This window comes from Zalophus californianus, chromosome 2, assembly GCF_009762305.2.
Source record: "Zalophus californianus isolate mZalCal1 chromosome 2, mZalCal1.pri.v2, whole genome shotgun sequence".
NCBI lineage: Eukaryota > Metazoa > Chordata > Mammalia > Carnivora > Otariidae > Zalophus > Zalophus californianus.
In genome coordinates this window covers 199672447-199692888 of record NC_045596.1, presented here as the reverse complement: position 1 = coordinate 199692888, position 20442 = coordinate 199672447, and the positions used below count along the sequence as shown (strand labels likewise).

The 20442-nt window shown below is 37.1% G+C and overlaps 1 protein-coding gene across 1 annotated transcript in view; it reads right to left on the bottom strand.

Moving 5' to 3' along the window:
- CSMD1 (CUB and Sushi multiple domains 1) overlaps positions 1–20442 on the bottom strand; it is a 2028797-nt gene that overhangs the window by 595820 nt on the left and 1412535 nt on the right. The window contains exon 8 of the mRNA XM_027598604.2: positions 4410–4497. Coding sequence (XP_027454405.2) covers positions 4410–4497 — 88 coding nt within the window. The remainder of the gene's footprint in view (positions 1–4409; positions 4498–20442) is intronic.

The window sequence follows — 20442 nt, the reverse complement described above, 5'->3', positions numbered from 1 at the left end:
TTTTTTTTTTTGTACATATATAAGCTTTTATTTCTTTAAAATTTTGGGAGGCACTTTCTAACAGACCAAAATATGCCCAAAATCTACTGTGTGGCACTGATCTATGCACCAGCCTGATCATATTTGCTCATATTCTGTTTTTGTTTGTTTATTTGTTTGTTTATCTTTTTTCTTTCTTTCCCTTTCTTTTCCCCGATTTCAGGTCTCTTCCTATTTGTTTGGTGTATATTTTTTCTGGGGTTATTGTTACCCTCTTAGCATTTTATTCTCTCATTCATCTATTCTCCTCTGGACAAAATGGCAAGATGGAAAAAATCACCTCAAAAAAAAGGACAAGAGGCAATACCGACTGCCAGGGACATAATCAATATAGACATTACTAACATGTCGGAACTACAGTTCAGAACGACAATTTTAGGGATATTAGCTGGGCTTGAAAAAAGCATGGAAGATATTAGGGAAACCCTTTCTGGAGAAATAAAACAGCTAACAAAAGCCAGGGTCAGATGGCTTCCCAGGGGAATTCTACCAAACATTTAAAGGAGAATTAATACCTATTCTCCTGAAACTATTCCAAAATATAGAAATGGAAGGAAAACTTCCAAACTCGTTGTATGAGGCCACCATTACCTTGATCCCAAAACCAGACAAAGACCCCATCAAAAAGGAGAATTACAGACCAATATCCTTGATGAACATGGATGCGAAAATTCTCACCAAAATACTAGCCAATAGGATCCAACAGTACATTAAAAGGATTATTCACCACGACCAAGTGGGATTTATCCCTGGGCTGCAAGGTTGGTTCAACATCCACAAATCAATCAATGTGATACAATACATTAACAAAAGAAAGAACAAGAATCCTATGATCCTCTCAATAGATGCAGAAAAAGCATTTGACAAAGTACAGCATCCTTTCTTGATCAAAACTCTTCAGAGTATAGGGATAGAGAGTACATACCTCAAGATCATAAAAGCCATCTATGAAAAACCCACAGCAAATATCATTCTCAATGGGGAAAAACAGAGAGCCTTTCCCCTAAGGTCAGGAACGTGGCAGGGATGTCCACTATCACCACTGCTATTCAACATAGTATTAGAAGTCCTAGCCACAGCAATCAGACAACAAAAAGAATTCAAAGGCATCCAAATCGGCAAAAAACTCAAACTCTCACTCTTTGCAGATGATATGATACTGTATGTGGAAAACCCAAAAGTCTCCACCCCAAAACTGCTAGAACTCATACAAGAATTCAGTGAAGTGGCAGGATATAAAATCAATGCACAGAAATCAGTGGCATTCCTCTACACCAACAACAAGACAGAAGAAAGAGAAATTAAGGAGTCGATCCCATTTACAACTGCACCCAAAACCATAAGATAACTAGGAATAAATCTAACCAAAGAGACAAAGAATCTGTACTCAGAAAACTATAAAATACTCATGAAAGAAATTGAGGAAGACACAAAGAATTGGAAAAAAGTTCCATGCTCATGGATTGGAAGAAAAAATATTGTGAAGATGTCAATGCTACCTAGAGCAATCTACACATTCAATACAATCCCTATCAAAATACCATCAAGTTCTTTCAAAGAAATGGAACAAATAATCCTAAAATTTGTCTGGAACCAGAAAAGACCCCAAATAGCCAGAGGAATATTGCAAAAGAGAAGCAAAGCTGGTGGCATCACAATTCTGGACTTCCACCTCTATTACAAAGCTGTCATCATCAAAACAGTATGGTACTGGCACAAAAACAGACACATAGATCAATGGAACAGAATAGAGAGCCCAGAAATGGACTCTCAACTCTATGGTCAACTGATCTTCGACAAAGAAGGAAAGAATGTCCAATGGAAAAAAGACAGTCTTTTCAACAAAAGGTGTTGGGAAAATTGGACAGCCACATGCAGAAGAATGAAACTGGACCATTTCCTTACACCACACACAAAAATAGACTCAAAATGGATGAAAGACCTAAATGTGAGACAAGAGTCCTTCAAAATCCTAAAGGAGAACACAGGCAGCAACCTCTTTGACCTCGGCCGCAGCAACTTCTTCTTAGAAACATTGCCAAAGGCAAAGGAAGCATGGGCAAAAATGAACTACTGGGACTTCATCAAGACTGTGCTTTTTCACAGTCAACAAAACCAAAGAAAACTGACAGAATGGTAGAAGATATTTGCAAATGACATAACACATAAAGGGCTAGTATCCAAAATGTATAAAGAACTTATCAAACTCAACACCCAAAGAACAAATGATCCAATCAAGAAATGGGCAGAAGACATGAATAGACATTTGTCCAAAGAAGACATCCAAATGGCCAACAGACACATGAAAAAGTGTTCAACATCGCTCGGCATCAGGGAAATCCAAATCAAAACCTCAGTGAGATACCACCTCACACCAGTCAGAATGGCTAAAATGAACAAGTCAGGAAATGACAGATGTTGGCGGGGATGCGGAGAAAGGGGAACCCTCCTACACTGTTGGTGGGAATGCAAGCTGGTGCGGAGACCCTGGAAAACAGTATGGAGGTTCCTCAAACAGTTGAAAATAGAGCTACCATACGACCCAGCAATTGCACTACTGGATATTTACCCCAAAGATACAAATGTAGGTATCTGAAGGGGTACATGCGCCCCAATATTTATAGCAGCAATGTTCACAGTAGCCAAACTATGGAAAGAGCCAAGGTGTCCATCAACAGATGAATGGATAAAGAAGAGATGGTATATATATGTACAATGCAATATTATGCAACCATCAAAAGGAATGAAATCTTGCCATTTGCAATAACGTTGTTGGAAGTGGACGGTATTATGCTGAGCGAAATAAATCAATCACAGAAAGACAAGTATCATATGATCTCACTGATATGAGGAATTCTTAATCTCAGGACACAAACTGAGGGTTGCTGGAGTGGTGGGGGGTGGGAGGGATGGGGTGGTTGGGTGATAGATATTGGGGAGTGTATGTGCTACAGTGAGTGCTGGGAAATGTGTAAGACTGTTGAATCACAGACCTGTACCTTTGAAACAAATAATGCATTTTATGTTAAAAACAAAAAAAAGAAGATAGCAGGAAGGGAAGAATGAAGGGGAGGAATCGGAGGGGGAGATGAACCATGAGAGACTATGGACTCTGAGAAAAAAACTGAGGGTTTTAGAAGGGAGAGGGGTGGGAGGATGGTTTAGCCTGGTGATGGGTATTAAACAGGGCAGAGTCTGCGCGGAGCACTGGGTGTTATATGCAAACAATGAATCATGGAACACTACATCAAAAACTAACGATGTAATGTATGGAGATTAACATAACATAAAATTTAAAAACATTAAACTGAGTAATATTCCTTCTTCTTTGGTGGTATAACTACTTTCGCTTTTTAATATTTATTTATTTGAGAGAGAGAGAGACAGAATGAGCAGGATGTGCAGAGGGAGAGGGAGAGAGAATCTCAAGCAGACTCCATGCTGAGCCTGGAGCCCATCTTGGGGCTTGATTTCACGACCTGGAGATCATGACCTGAGCTGAGACCATGAGTCAGACGCTTAACCGACTGAGCCACCCAGGATCCCCTATAACTACATTTTCAGTTTCAGCTCATTTTACTAGCCAAAACTCTCTGTGCCTATCTTTATTGTTTTCCTTTTAAAAATGGTGAGATTTTTAAAGGAGGGAAACATTTCCCTCACTCCCCTTTATCCTTTATTTTGAAGCTTACTCTCAGTATGAGAATCTACCTTGTAAGTTGGCAAAAGTTTCTTGAAATAATGGAAAGGAATTAAAAAATCCAAAGACATGATATTATAATCATTATATATATAAATGATAATATAATTATAATGCACTTTTATAATCACCACTACATTAATACTGCCACAATGGGAAAGCAGTCTCTAGCCCCTCACAATCCTAGTAAAATAAATCATAACATTTTCTGAAATAAATTGCATTGACTGCCACTTATATTCATTATTCTAAAAGTTGAATGAAATAATTTTGAGGTTATAGGTAAATTTTTGCCCCATCTTTTTTTTTAAACTTCAACCAAACTGCATTAGAATATGGGAAAGGTAATTAATTAAAAACAGAAGAAAAAATCCCGGAGACAAATTTTGATCATATACATTTAGGGTTAAATTTTTAGTACTGATTCATATAGTGAAAAGCATCCACTCTATAGCATGTGGAAGTTTTCAACACAGTATTGAAAAAACACAGTATGTTTTAGAGTTTTACAGATAATATAGCATCATAATAATTGAGAAGTTGTATCTTTAATTCAAAAGGACATAATAGTTAAGGATGACAAATAGAAATTATATATACGTGTGTGTGCGTGTGCGTGCGTGTGTGTGTGAAAATAACATGCTTTTCAAATAACCCATATATCTCCTACCTGAAGTCGGAACCTGCTCTTCTACCATTTTCTGGAATCCCAGGATCTGGGCACATGTCCGAAACCAATGCGACACCTCCTTGACTCACTATAACAGAGAGAAACATTCTTGTAATTATGTGTAGCTCTTGGGGAAATCATCAGAGAACAAATTTATGTTAGGCAGTCTTGGTTCTTGAATTATAACTTAAAATGTGGTTTACTTAGAATTAAGACACTTTAGCTAAATTAAAATAAATCTTTATGTCTGAAAAACAAAGACTTCTTATCCAGTGAAAGGAGCCCAACATTCTTTAGTTTGAAGCCTTCTTCTGTTGAAGTGGTCAAAATTTAGTTCTAAAAAATGTCTTTGCTCATTATGGACAACTTTATGACAGGTTACAACTAATAGCATCATGGGAAAAAAAGAGCAGAATGGTGAAAATGTCAAAGTTTATACAGAAGAAAACCTTCATCCACTATCCATGGATGAAGTGAAGAAACAAATTATCTGTTAATACCTATACAAAAGACACCTTAGATAAAACTATCTTTTATGTTTTCAACATTGAACATGTTTATCATTGAGCTAAAAAACAAAAAGTACCCCGTTCTTTTATAGACATGCTGCTTTATTTCCTGAATCTGTTCCATGAAGAGCATTTCCTCCTGTTGGGATAATGTACAATCACAGTACAACAGTGATTTTAAAAAGTACTCACTTGCTCACTGGATAGGATAACTGCCACTCAAACACCCACCAACCCTATTTAAGCTGTCGAACCCAATCAAGGCAATTCCTTCTTTCATTCCAGAAATTAACTCAACCGTGGGCTTGTGACCCAATTCCATTCAGTGAGATATGAGGAGAAATCTGTAGCCACGCCCCTGGGAAGATATTCCAGTGAGACAATAGAAACCATCTCTCTCTGTTTTTTTTTTTTTTTTTTTACTTGATACTTACTGTGTCTGGATTTGGAATGTGGAAGTTTTGGTACCATTTTGCTATGGTCCAAGGATGGGAGCAATAGTATGGATAGGATAGAAGATATATAGCAAGAATCAGGATACTTTATGTCAAGTCGAGGCAGAAAATTTATAAATTCAGGAAATGACCCTATCTCAACATTCTGTTGGATAATTCATGTTTCCTACAGCTTAAGCCCATTTGAATAGATGACATTATTATCTGCATATGTATTTGCAGTTAATAGATATATTGATATATCTATAATACACATAATATATAAATAATACTATTGTATATATATATAGATATATATATATTTCCCCACATATATTGTAAATGATTCCATAAGAGAAAAATATATATGGGTAGATATTGAAATCCTTAAGCATTTTATTAAATTATACATGAAAGAGTGATGATAATTATACCAAGATTCAGTTTGTCTTGCTAAGTTAAGATGAAATTGGGATATGGACATAACCCCACATTAACTACAAATCTTTCTAGAATATATTAAATAAGTGTATTCTTAGGAAGCATTTCATCATTCCAAATTAGTTCATCTATATTTCTTACAGGTTTTAATTGAGATTTTTATATCATCTAAAAATTATTTAGCAGTATGGAGTGAGAAATGGATTCAACTCTAAAAGTTTCTTTCCTAAACATTTGTTTTTCTCATGATCATTTAAAAACAATCCATCACATAGGGCAGTGGCATCAGTAAATGGTGGAATAGAAAGCTCCAGGCCCTCATTCCCCCCATGGAAACACCAAATAAAAACCACAGATGGAATGAAATAACTTTGTAGGAACTCTGGAGACCAGTCAGAGGTTGACGGCAGCCAAGTAAATGTCCAGTGAAGAAAAAGCCACATTCATAACGGTAGGAGAGTTCATGAGAGTTTAACTTACCCTTACCCCCTACCTTCCCTGACATGGCACAATGGCCTCATTCCTTGTTCCCTTGCTGAGGATGAAGAAGCAAAGAGAAACTTGTTTGCAATATTCTGGCCTGTGGGCTGCATAAGAGATTTTTTTTTTCTTGCTTGTCCTGGAACTCATATGGGGAACAGCAATCAGAAGCCATGGAAGGCACTGGTGGCCCTGCTACATTTAGAAAGTGCACAGGGACTGCAGCTATGCAGGCACCTGGGGCCAAGAAATTACAGGCAGAAGAATGTAACAGAATAGCTAAGATCCTGAGGAGCTGGAGTGAGGCTTTTTGGGGAAGTAAGATATTTTAAAGCATCTGGATGGGGGGGGGCTGGAAAAGCACACACACAGACCTAGATAGTACACATTCCCATGCAAGACTGAGAACACTTCAAGTCTTCATGCTAGGCTAACCTTAAGGGTCAGGGGATCACTAATTTTTAAAGGTCTTCCATACTATTCTGCAAAAACTGGAAAAGGTAGATGTTTCTTCCCAATGTAGTTTTTTACAAAGATCACAAGGCATTCAAAAAGTTGAAAAATGTTGCCCAATTCAAAGGAATAAAATTAATTGCCAGAAATAGTCCCTGGAGGAACACATGCATCAGATTTACTAGACAAATACTTTAAAACAACTGTTTTAAATATGAATTTGAATAATGTCTGAACATTTCTCAAATTTGAGGAAAGACATAAATGTACAAATCCTAGGAGATACACAAATTCCAAGTAGGACAAAATCAAAGCCATTCACAGTAAGACACATAATCCAACTGTCAGAAGAAAAGACAAAGAAAGAATCTTGAAAGCAGAAAGAGAAAAGCATCTCATCACAGTGAGGCCCCCAATGAAACCATTAGGTTTCTCAGCAGAAAACTGGTAGGACCAAAGGCAGTAAGGAGAAATATTTAAGTGCTGAAAGAAAAAAAAAATGCTATTTACAGAGAATTCTCTATCCACCAAAACTTTCTCCAATAATGAAGGAAAAAATAAGACACTACCAGACCAAAAAACAAACGGAAACAAGCAAACCAAAAAAAAAAAAGAACAAAAAAAGAAAACAAAACAAAACAAAAAAACACAACTAAACAAGCAAAGAGGATTCATTACAAATAGACCTGCCCTATAAGAAACGTTAAAGGGAGTCCTTCACATAGAAATGAAAGAACAATAGACAATAACTCAAAACAATATGAAAACACAAATTTCTCTTATAAAGGTAAATATAGAAATATTTTCAAAATCCACCATTCTGTCATTTTGATTCACAGCTTCATTTTAAAAATCTTCTAATGATTTAAAAGACAAATGCATAAAATATTATAAATATGCATTAATAAGTATACAGTACACAAAGATATAATTTGTGACATCAGTAGCACAAAGTGGTGGTGAGGGAACTGTGAGGGCATACAGCTTTGTATGTGATTGAAGTTAAGTTTGTATCAGTTTAAGATAGATTGTTGTAACTTTAGGATCTTATGTGTAATCTTCATGGCAACCATAAAGAAGATATCTATAGAATATGCACAAAAGGAAAGGAGAAAGGAATCCTAATAGGTCAGAAGAAAAATTAACTAAACACAAAGGAAGATAGTAATGGGAGAAACGCCAGACAAAAGAGCTATAAGGCATACAGGAAACAAATAAATGTGGTAAAAATAAGTGCCTTCCAATCAGTACTTTTTTAAATGTAAATGGAATCAACTCCATGTATGGGTTGATTTGTTTCCCCTCAAAATTCATATGCTGAAGCCCTAACCCTAACGCCCATTCCTCAGAATGTGACTGAATTTGGTGATAGGGTTTTTGAAGAGGGGATTAATTTAGAATGAAGTCATTAGGGTGTGTCTATTCCAATATGAGTGATGTCCTCATAAATGGAGGATTAGTACACAGATAAACACAGAGGGAAGACCATGTGAAGACACATGGAAAAGACAACCATTTACAAGTCAAGGAGAGAGCCCTCAGATGAAACTGCCTGCCAACACCTTGATCTTTTAACTTCCTGCCTCCAGAATTCTGAGGAAATAAATTTCTGTTGGTTAAGTCACTCAATTTGTTATGGCAGCTCTAGCAGACTAATATACTCCTCAATTAAAAGGCATAGATTGGCAGAATGGATAGACAACAACAAACCAGGATACAACTATATTCTGTCTACAAGAGACTCACTTTTTACCTAAGGACACGCAGAGTTTGGCGGTCAAGAGTGGTCAAGTTTGCAGAGCCAGAATGTAGAATGGTAGTTTCCCAAAGCATGGGGAGAAAGACCTGGGGAGCTATCATTTAATGTGTATAGAATTTCAGTAGGGAAGCTACAGTTTTTCTGGAGATGGATGGTGGTGACAGATGGGCAACAATGTGAATGTACTTAAGGCCACGAAATCATATACAAAAAAATGGCTAAAATGGTAAATTTTATGTTATTTGTATATTACCACTGTGGTGTGTTTATGTGTGTGTATCCCAACAAGTTATAAATCTCTGACCGATCAGCAAATTAAATTCTATCAATCTGATAGTTCTAGAACAGTCCCCCTTAGCCACATTTTCACTTTTTGTGGTTTCAGTTACTTGGGGTCAACCACAGTCCAAAAGCAGATGCTCTAAATCCTAGGCTAAGTCACAACACCTGTGACAGTCACCTCACTGCATCTCATCAGGCAGGCGTTTTATCATCTCACATTATCACTAGAAGAAGAAGGGTGCGTGCAGGACAATAAGGTATTTTGAAAGAAAGAGAGAGAGAGAGAGACGATATTCACATAGCTTTCATTAGAGAATCCTGTTATAATTGGTCTATTTTATTAGTAGTAATTGTTGTTAGTCTGTCACTGTGCCTAAATTTATAAAATTAAATTTTATAATAGCCGTGTATTTAGTGCATATGGGGTTCCATACCGTCTGATGTTTCAGACATCTGCTGGGAGTCTGGGAATATATCCCTTATGGAGAAGGAAGGATGGATGCACTACTTTTATCCCCAATCCCGTGGCTTCATAGTCTATACCATGTGCTAGGACACAGTTCTCAATCAGTGGCAGTGGTCTCCTAATCAGTCTCTCAAATTTATTTCCCAAGAGTTTCTAGTTTTAATGACCTCAAACCCCAATGCAGAATATGACTTGGGCCCTGTTTTTCCTGTCATCGTCACTTAGATGTATACCCCCAAGTACAGTGGTCATTGCCTTGTCACATGAAAACACCCTCATCAAAGTAAATGGACATTGCTGCTTTTATCAGAAGCTGTCTGCTGTAGTGTGGCTCTTACTTCACTATTCTACAATAACAAAGTGCTCTAAAACACAGCATAAAGCCTTAAAAAAAGGTCACTTCTATGTCCCCCTTTTTTGTTTTTTTCTTCCATGGAATAGTAATAAAAAGAAATGAGAGAAATTGGAAGTACCCATCCAAGTCAGATCAAAACACTGGGTCTTTTTAAAGATAATGTCAAAGTCGCTTATTTATTCCAGAAAGGTTACTTACTTGGAATTCTGTGAGAGCACAGAATGAATTAGACAAGCCTGAATGGCTTGCAGATGGCAGAAGATAACAGAAAAGTGATGAGAGACTAAATGTAAAATATGGCTGGTTTTCTGAAACAGAGATAGGCTTTTAATGGGATAATGACAGCAAAGACATGGTGACAAGCAGGTTATGTACAAGTAAACAATAAGCTCCATAAATCCCAACAACCTATCCCATCAACATCATGACCAATTAATTTCTCCAAAAACTGAAGCTTTAAAGCTGGAAAGAGTCATGACGCTCAGTCTGCTTCAAGCTGGATCCCCAGTGCCTTAGAGAAATGTTTTCAAAAGAGAGGAATTCCTTGGTTTAATATCATTTTAACTCCAGTTTTGTCGAATTACATCTTTTAAATCCCGTGGGACACATGCCATAGATATTAATAAATATATTAAACTTTAGTCAGAACCTTGCAGATAAAAATCAAAACTGGAAATATTCGATGGGTATTAACTAATACTAAGGCAAGATGTAAAACTATGCAAATGGATGAACGGATACAAATTAGACAGTTTCTAAAAGACTTTAATTGTGATTTTAAATGTGTAAATTATATTAATTTATATATATTTAAATGCCTTTTTCAAAGTATCTTGATTCGCAATATCAAGATTCCCATGAGGAATGTTTAGCAGGATGAAGATGCTTCTCTCATCAAATTATCCCACTCCTTCTGGACATGCCTTGTGATTGTCAATTAAAATTCAACATTAATTTATTTGCCGCAAACTGTATGGCTAGACCAATGCCATAGAGAAAGAAGCAACTAATGCAAAAGAAGTATAAACAAATACCTCTATGATAAAGGAGATTATAGACAAATCAGTGGATACAAGAATTACAATTAGTGAAATAATTAGAAATAGTTAAAAACACTAAGAATAATAATTATAGTAATGATGATTTAAATATATAATATCAGCTAGAAACTTCCAAGTGTCATTTACATATTTTTTTAGACCGAATCCATACAACCATTCTATGAGATGATAATAGTAAACCTGTGCTAAAGGAAAGAGAACTAGGGTGAGAGTCATGACCTTATTGATTGAAAAATCCAGGTTCCTTTCCCTACATTTGCTGCAATAAGCAATGAGACATTGTATATTCAAGAGCTTTGTACCTTAAAGTGAGCCCTTTAAAAAATAATTTTAAAAAATTATTAAAAATAAAGTTCCATTTATAATGAAAAGACACTAAGTACCAAAAGGCGAAGTAAAAAGGTGTTTTCATCTATATTCCCAATCAAACATACACATGAGAAGCTATATGCTTCAAGCCATGAGGCTTTAACTCAATTACCATCTGGTGGCAATTTTCCTGCAGTAAAAAGACCAGGCTCAGAGGCTTTCCACATGTGCCCATAAACCACCTCCACAGCATTAGAACCATGGCTTTGCTTGAAAATTAAAATCTTCATGGAAGGTGCAATTTTTTGAGTTAAAATTTAGCTTGTATACCTTTGGAATAGATAATCCAAAATAACAGCCATTGAAAGAAAATCAGACTTTTTAGTGACATTGCTCCTGTGATGTAGTATAGCATATTTTTATTGTTGATACTCATTTCTTTAGAGACCTAAAGATATGTTTGAGCTGGATCAATTCTGAGACTAATTCTAACCATTTTAAACCTTCAGAGAGGTGACATGTTTTTAGTTGCATGACAATAAAAAATGTTGTTATACAGAAAACATTCTGGTTGAAATTCATTGGTAGCAATATCTCCACTCTATCAATGACCTTTAGATGACAGAAATCCCATTCCACGCATATGTGTTTGAGGGCTACCGTAAACTGCAGACTTTCCTGCTATAATCAGTTTGAAATAAGTCAACATTAACATTTGTTCTTTTCACATTTAATAGACTCAGTATTTCTTTACTGAAATGAAAAGCAATCTCTACTTCTTGATATATTTCTTCATTTTGATTCATAAGAAGTTTTATCTCATCACGAATAAAATGTATTCATGTTAGTTCTTCCTAAAAAAACAAACTACTAACTTAATTAAATGTTAATCTCCACACCATTTTGCTATTGTACTGATTTCTTTCATTTGGTTATAGCAGGATTATTCTCACTTTAACAGAGTATCACATAGGATTCTTCCACATGCATAATAGAATTTTGGGTAACTGTTCTCTGTTTCTGCTAAACATTTAGTCTTTACCAGTATTTGGTTTGATCCTAGAAGAGTAAGCAAATTTTTACTAGGTTTATGGAAGGAGGTAAAACAAGAATTCTTGACAATTGGATGATAAAGTCTTATCAGTGCAACATTAAACTGATAAGAACAGATACTACACTTGATAGGCACCGGATCTCGTCTGGTCTCAGAAGCAACATTAGCGTTTTAAAGGGTTGGCTTACACAGAAATAAGTTATCAAAAGTGACACATAGCTTTGGTCTGTACTGTTTTGGATCTCAGGTTAAAGGATCAGCAATGAAATCCCTCTCAAACAACAGAACTGGCAGAACTTGTAGTGCTTGTGTGAGTGTCTAGGGCTAGATTTTCCAAATGATTAATTTAATATCATGCCAGACATTTTGTCTGGACTCTGTCTCTTTTCTCATTGCATCAATTTGCCGACTTTTAAAACAATAGTAATGGAATGCCCGCTATCACGATTTTTATATCCAAATGTTGCCATGTTCTCTTATTTCCAGTTTACTGCCTGCTCTTGAATCAACCTCTTAGTTTATTACAATTCATTTTTAAAATAAATTTTAGTTTCTTGGTGCCTGGGTGGCTCAGTCACTTAAGCATCTAACTCTTGATTTCAGCTCAGGTCATCATATCAGTGTGAGATTGAGCCCCGCGTCAGGCTCCACACTTAGCTTGGAGCCTGCTTGAGATTCTCTCTCTTCCCTCTGCCTCTCCCCACCCACACTCTCTCCCTAAATAAACATATATATGTATATGTATATATTTATATATATTCTAATATAACAAAATATAGTCATAAACATCATTGAAGAACGTTCACAAATTTTAATGGTTCTCTACTGCACAACAAATAAGGACAATTTGGCTGTCATTGAAACCATCTTTCTTTTTAAAAAAATTTTTTATTAACATATATGTATTATTTGTTTCAGCGGTACAGCTCTGTGATTCATCAGTCTTACACAATTCACAGCGCTCACCATACCACATACCCTCCCCATTGTCTATCACCCAGCCACCCCATCCCTCCCACCCCCCCACCACTCCAGCAACCCTCAGTTTGTTTCCTGAGATTAAGAGTCTCTTCTGGTTTGTCTCCCTCTCTGGTTTCACCTTGTTTCATTTTTCCCTCCCTTCCCCTATGATCCTCTGTCTTGTTTCTAAAATTCCTCATATCAGAGATCATATGATACTTGTCTTTCTCTGATTGACTTACTTCGCTTTCCATAATACCCTCTATTTCCATCCATGTCGTTGCAAAGGGCAAGATTTCATTTTTTTGATGGCTGCATATTCCATTGTATATTCCATATATACAATATTCCATTATATAGATAGATAGATAGATGATAGATAGATAGATAGATAGATAGATAGATAGATAGATAGATAGATAGATAGATACCACATCTTCTTTATCCATTAATCTGTTGATGGACATCTAGGTTCTTTCCATAGTTTGGCTACTGTGGACATTGCTGCTATAAATATTGGGGTGCACGTGCCCCTTCGGATCACTATATTTGTATCTTTGGGGTAAATACCCAGTAGTGCAATTGCTGGGTCATATGGTAGCTCTATTTTCAACATTTTGAGGAACCTCCATACTGTTTTCCAGAGTGGCTTCACCAGCCTGCATTCCCACCAACAGTGTAGGAGGGTTCCCCTTTCTCCACATCCCCGCCAACATCTGTCGTTTCCTGACTTGTTAATTTTAGCCATTCTGACGGGTGTGAGGTGGTATCTCATTGAGGTTTTGATTTGGATTTCCCTGATGCCGAGCAATGTTGAGCACTTTTTCATGTGTCTGTTGGCCATTTGGATCTCTTCTTTGCAGAAATGTTTGTTCATGTCTTCTGCCCATTTCTTGATTGAATTATTTATTCTTTGAGTGTTGAGTTTGATAAGTTCTTTATACATTTTGGATACTAGCCCTTTATGTGTTATGTCACTTGCAAATATCTTCTCCCACTCTGTCGTTGTCTTTTGGTAAAAAGATAAAAGCTTTTTATCTTGAAGTCTGAGTAGTTTATTTTTGCCCTTGCTTCCTTTGCCTTTGGCAATGTTTCTAGGAAGAAGTTGCTGCGGCTGAGGTCAAGGATGTTGCTGCCTGTGTTCTCAAGGATTTTGATGGATTCCTGTCTCACATTTAGGTCTTTCATCCATTCTGACTCTATTTTTGTGTGCGGTGCAAGGAAATGGTCCAGTTTCATTCTTCTGCATGTGGCTGTCCAATTTTCCCAACACCATTTGTTGAAATGACTGTCTTTTTTTCCACTGGACATTCTTTCCTGCTTTGTCAAAGATGAGTTGACCATAGAGTTGAGAGTCCATTTCTGGGCTTTCTATTCTGTTCCATTGATCTATGTGTCTGTTTTTGTGCCAGTACCATACTGTCTTGATGATGACAGCTTTGTAATAGAGCTGGAAGACTGGAATTGTGATGCCGCCAGTTTTGCTTTTCTTTTTCAACATTCCTCTGGCTATTCGGGGTCTTTTCTGGTTCCATACAAATTTTAGGGTTATTTGTTCCATTTCTTTGAAAGAACTTGATGGTATTTTGATAGGGATTGCATTAAATGTGTAGATTGTTCTAGGTAACGTAGACATTTTCACAATATTTGTTCTTCTGATCCATGAGCCTTGGGATGTTTTTCCATTTCTTTGTGTCTTTCTCAATTTCTTTCATGAGTATTCTATAGTTTTCTGAGTACAGATTCTTTGCCTCTTTGGTTAGACTTATTCCTAGGTATCTTATGGTTTTGCGTGCAATTGTAAATGGGATTGACTCCTTAATTTCTCTTTATTCTTTCTTATTGGTATATAGAAATGCAAATGAGTTCTGTGGATTGATTTTATATCCTGTACTTTACTGAATTCCTGTATGAGTTCTAGCACTTTTGGGGTGGAGTCTTTTAGGTTTTCCACATAAAGTATCATATCATCTGCAAAAAGTGAGAGTTTCACTTCTTTGCTGATTCAGATGCCTTTTATTTCTTTTTGTTGTCTGATTGTTGAGGCTAGGATTTCGAGTACTATGTTGAATAGCAGTGGTGATAGTGTACATCTCTGCCATGTTCCTGACCTTAGGGGAAAAACTCTCAGTTTTCCCCATTGAGAATTATATTCACTGTGGGTTTTTCATAGATGATTTTTATGATATTGAGGTATGTACCTTCTATCCCTACAGTCTGAAGAATTTTAATCAAGAAAGGATTCTGTACTTTGTCAAATGTTTCTTCTGCATCTATTCAGAGGATAGTATGGTTCTTGTTCTATCTTTTATTAATGTATTGTATCACATTGATTTGAGGATATTTAACCAGGCTTGCAGCCCAAGAATAAATTCCACTTCGTCATGGTGAATAATCCTTTTAATGTACTGTTGGATCCTATTGGCTAGTATTTTGGTGAGAATTTTTGTATCCATGTTCATCAAGAATATTGGTCTGTAATTCTCCTTTATGATGGGGTCTTTGTCTGGTTTGGGGATCAAAAATGTTGGCCTCATAAAATGATTATTTTTTCCATTTCTTTGAAAGAAGATTTCCTTCCATTTTTAATTTTTGTAACAGTTTCAGAAGAATAGGTTTCTTCTTTAAATGTTTGGTAAAATTCCCCTGGGAAGCCATCTGGCCCTGGGCTCCTGTTTGTTGGGAGATTTTTGATTACCGCTTCAATTTCCTTACTGGTTATGGGTCTGTTCAGGCTTTCTATTTCTTCCTGTTTCGTTTTTCGTAGTTTATACCTCTCTAGGAATGCATTCATTTCTTCCAGATTAAAAAATGCACTGGCATATAATTGCTCATAATATGTTCTTATAATTGTTTTTATTTCCTTGGTGTTGGTTGTTATCTCTCCTCTTTCATTCATGATTTTATTTATTTGGGCCCTTTCTCTTTTCTTTTTGATAAGTCTGGCCAGGGGTTTATCAATTTTATTAATACTTTCATAGAACCAGCTCCTAGTTTCTTTGATCTGTTCTGTTCTTTTGGTTTCTATTTTGTTGATTTCTGCTCTGATCTTTATTATTTCTCTTCTCCTGCTGGGTTTAGGCTTTATTTGCTGTTCTTTCTCCAGCTCCTTTAGGTGTAGGGTTAGGTTGTGTATATGAGACCTTTCTTATTTCTTGAGAAAGGCTTGTATTGCTATATACTTGCCTCTTAGGATCGCCTTTGCTGCATCCCAAAGATTTTGAACAGTTGTGTTTTCATTTTCATTTGTTTCCATGAATTTTTTAAAATTCTTCTTTAATTTCCTGGTTGACCCACTCATTCTTTAGTAGGATGTTCTTTAGCCTCCATATATTTGAGTTCATTCTGACTTTCCTCTTGTGATCAAGTTTGAGTTTCAAAGCATTGTGGTCCAAAAATATGCAGAGAATGATCCCAATCTTTTGGTACCAGTTGAGACCTGATTTGTGACCTAGGACGTGATCTACTCTGGAGAATGTTCCATGGGCACTAGAGAAGAATGTGTATTCTGTTGCTTTGGGATGGAATGTTCTGAATATATCTGTGAAGTCCATCTTGTCCTGTGTGTCATTTAAAGTCTTTATTTCCTTGTTGATCTTTTGCTTAGATGATCTGTCCATTTCAGTGAGGGGGGTGTTAAAGTCCCCTACTGTTATTGTATTATTGTTGATGTGTTTCTTTGCTTTTGTTATTAATTGGCTTATATAAGTGGCTGCTTCCATGTTAGGGGCATAGATATTTACAATTATTAGATCTTCTTGTTGGATAGACCCTTTAAGTATGACATAGTATCCTTCCTATTCTCTTATTACAGTCTTTGGTTTAAAATCTAATTTTTCTGATATAAGGATTGCCACCCCAGCTTTTTTTTGATGCCCATTAGCACGGTATATAGTTTTCCACCCCCTCATTTTCAATCTGGATGTGTCTTTGGGTCTAAAAATCTTGCAGACAGCATATCGACAGGTCTTGTTTTTTTATCCAATCTGATACCCTGTGTGCTTTGATTGGGGCATTTAGCCCATTTACATTCAGGGTAACTCTTCAATGATATGAATTTAGTGCCATTGTATTACCTGTAAAGTGAATGTTACTGTATATTGTCTGTGCTCCTTTCTGGCCTATATTACTTTTAGGCTCTCTCTTGCTTTGAGGACCCCTTTCAATATTTTTTGTAGGGCTGGTTTCGTCTTCACAAATTCTTTTAGTTTTTCTTTGTCCTGGGAGCTTTTTATCTCTCCTTTTATTTTTAATGACCACCTACCTGGATATAGTATTCTTGGCTGCATATTTTTCTCATGTATTGCTCTGAATATATCACGCCAGTTCTTTCTGGCCTGCCAGGTCTCTGTGGATAGGTCTGCTGCCAATCTAATGTTTCTACTGTTGTAGGTTACAGATCTCTTGTCCCGAGCTGCTTTCAGGGTTTTCTCTTTGTCTCTGAGACTTGTGAATTTTATTATTATATGTTGGTGTGTTGATGTATTTTCATTGATTTTGAGGGGGATTCTCTGTGCCTCCTGGATTTTGATGCCTGTTTCCTTCTCCAAATTAGGGAAGTTCTCTGATATAATTTGTTCCAATATACCTTCTGGCCCCCCTTTCTTCTTCTTCTGGGATCCCAATTATTCTAATTTTGTTTTGCTTGATGATATCACTTGTCTCTCAAATTCTTCCATCGTGATCCAGTAGTTGTTTCTCTCTCTTTTTCTCAACTTCTTTATTCTCCATCATTTGGTTTTCTATATCATTCATTTTCTCTTCTGCCTCATTTATCCTTGCCGTTAGAGCCTCCATTTTTTATTGAACCTCATTAATAGCCTTTTTGATTTCAACCTGGTTATATTTTAGTTCTTTTATTTCTCCAGAAAGGGATTCTCTAGTATCTGCTATGCTTCTTTTAAGCCCAGTATGTTTATAATCGTCATTCTGAACTCTAGTTCTGACATCTTACTAATGTCTGTATTGATTAGGTCCCTGGCAGTTGGTACTGCCTCTTTTTCTTTATTTTTTTAGGTGAGTTTTCTGTCTTGTCATTTTGTCCATAGGACAATAGATGAATGAGAGAACAAAATGCTAAAAGGGTAACAATGACCTTAGAAAAATATACACTAAACAAATCAGAAGAGACCCAAAACCAGGGAAGAAAGAATGGAAAAAAAAAAATATGATCACGCTGGTGAATAGAACAGAGCCACACACTAGATTTTGGGTGTATTTTGGTCTGTTAGAAGAAATTGTCTCCCAAAATTTAAGAAAGAAAAACTTATGTATCTACAAAAATAAGGGTAAGTATGATGAGGGATGGAATATGACTGGTAAAGAAGAAAATTAAAAAAAAGATTTAAAAAAAGGCATTATTAAGAAGTTGGTTGAAAAAAGAATGAAAAAAAAATAGAGAATGTGATCAGGCAGGAGACTAGGACAACGTTATACGTTAGATTTAGGGTATATTTTGGTCTGTTAGAAGAAAGTGTATCCCAAAATTTTAAAGGAAGAAAAACTTATAATACACAAAAACTAAGATTAAGTACAATAAAGGGATAGACTGTGACTGTAAAAATGAAAATTAAAGGGATTTTAAAAAGGAATTGATAAGATTTTGGTTGAAAAAGGAAAGAAGAAAAATTCAACTAAAAAATAGAAAAATAAAAAAATAAAATTTAAAAAATAACTTTGAAAGACTGAAGTATCATGAGAAAAAAAGCCATGAATTCTATGTGCAGTATTCCTTTAGTGCTGGCATTCTGCCATTCTCATTGATCGGTAAACTTGGTCTTGGCTTGCAGGCTGTTCTTGCTGATCTTCTGGGGGAGGGGCCTGTTGCCGTGGTTCCCAAATATCTTTGCTGGAGGCAGAATTGCCCCACACTTCTGGGTCCGGGCTAAGTAATCTGCTCAGGTTTGCTCTCAGGAGTTTTTGTTCCCTGCAAGCTTTCCGTACAGCTCTGGAGAACGAGAGTGAAAATGGCGGCCTCCCAATCTCTGCCCCTGAGGAGCGGAGAGCTTGGGGCCCCACTCCTCAGTGTGCCCCCATAGAAAAGCAGTCAGTCACTCCCATCTCCCCGGTCTCCAGCCGCACTCCGTGCTCACCCAGCCTGTGACTGAGTGTTCCTATCTCTGGCACATGGCCCTGTGTGGAGTCTCCAAACCCAGCAGATCCCTGTGGTGTGTTCCTGCACTGCTCCTCCCTGGGGAGGAAGGGGAGTCTCCCCGGATCTGCCGCTTGTTGGGTCCCTGCTGGAGGAGCAGCGGCCCGATTGGGCCGCGGATCACAGTTTATGGCAATCCCAAGCTGCGAGCCCACTTCTTGGCTCTGTCTCTGCAGCCGGCTTCCCCGCTCCAATACCTGGGAGCTCTGCCGCACTCAGGCACTCCCGTCTTTCTGTGACTCCAAGGGTCCCGAGACCACATTTTCCCAGCGAGGGTTCCACCCCCCCGCTTAGCCACTGGAGCGACGTTCCTCAGCAGAGCCAATTTCTTAAAGTTCTGATTTTGTGCTCCGTGGCTCTATCACTTGCCAGTAGCCGCTGACAGCGGCCCCCTCCCCCACCGTCTCTCCTCCAGAATACCACCTCGGATTCACTTCTCTGCACATCCTACCTTCCAGAAAGTGGTGGCTTTTCTGTTCAGAGAGTTGCTGCTATTCTTTTCTTGGATCTCCTGTTGAGTTTGTAGGTGTTCAGAATGGTTTGATCCCTATCCAGCTGAATTCCTGGGACCAGATGAAATTTAGGCCTCCACTCCTCTGCCATCTTGCTTCTCATACCATCTTCTGTCTTTCTAATGTTATTCTAACTACTACTTATGGGGATCTTATGTTCCATGTAATTTTAAATACTCCAAATTCTCTCACCATTAACATTGCCTCTTCTAGATTGTTTTTCTGCCAAAGGGAAAAACAAGTAGATTTATTTTAAGGGCTATGATATTAATAATTATCCTTCTAACTGCTAAAATTACTATGTCAGTGAATGTTCAAAGTGGGAGTATTTTCCTCCTGTATCTTCAAATTAAACTGAGATGTTTATTTTAGTACTCGAATAAAATGAAAAATAAGAATATGCTGGTATAGAATCAGTCTAAATGGCTTCTGCAAAATTAATGGCTCTGAAATTTCTATGAGAGCCGTGAGGATTTTCATCACAGCTATCAGTCTGACTCCATACCATCCTCTGAAATGTTTACCTGGGTGCATACTGAAGCACCAGAGATATCTCTGTGCACCTGTCTTGGCTCCCACAAACTCAGAGTCACCATCGCTTGGGGACTAAGCAGCCTTAGCTTGAGGTCTTACCACTGTCATTTCTGCTTCAGTGTCTTTTTGCAAATTTAAGGACCCTGGACTTAGGATTCTTGAAAAATGTTTAGGGTTTCTCAGAAATATCTCACAGGATCCCTAATTATTTATAGTTTTCTAACAGTAAAGATAGCATTTGACCAGGACAATTTATGACACTTTGCATGGGAT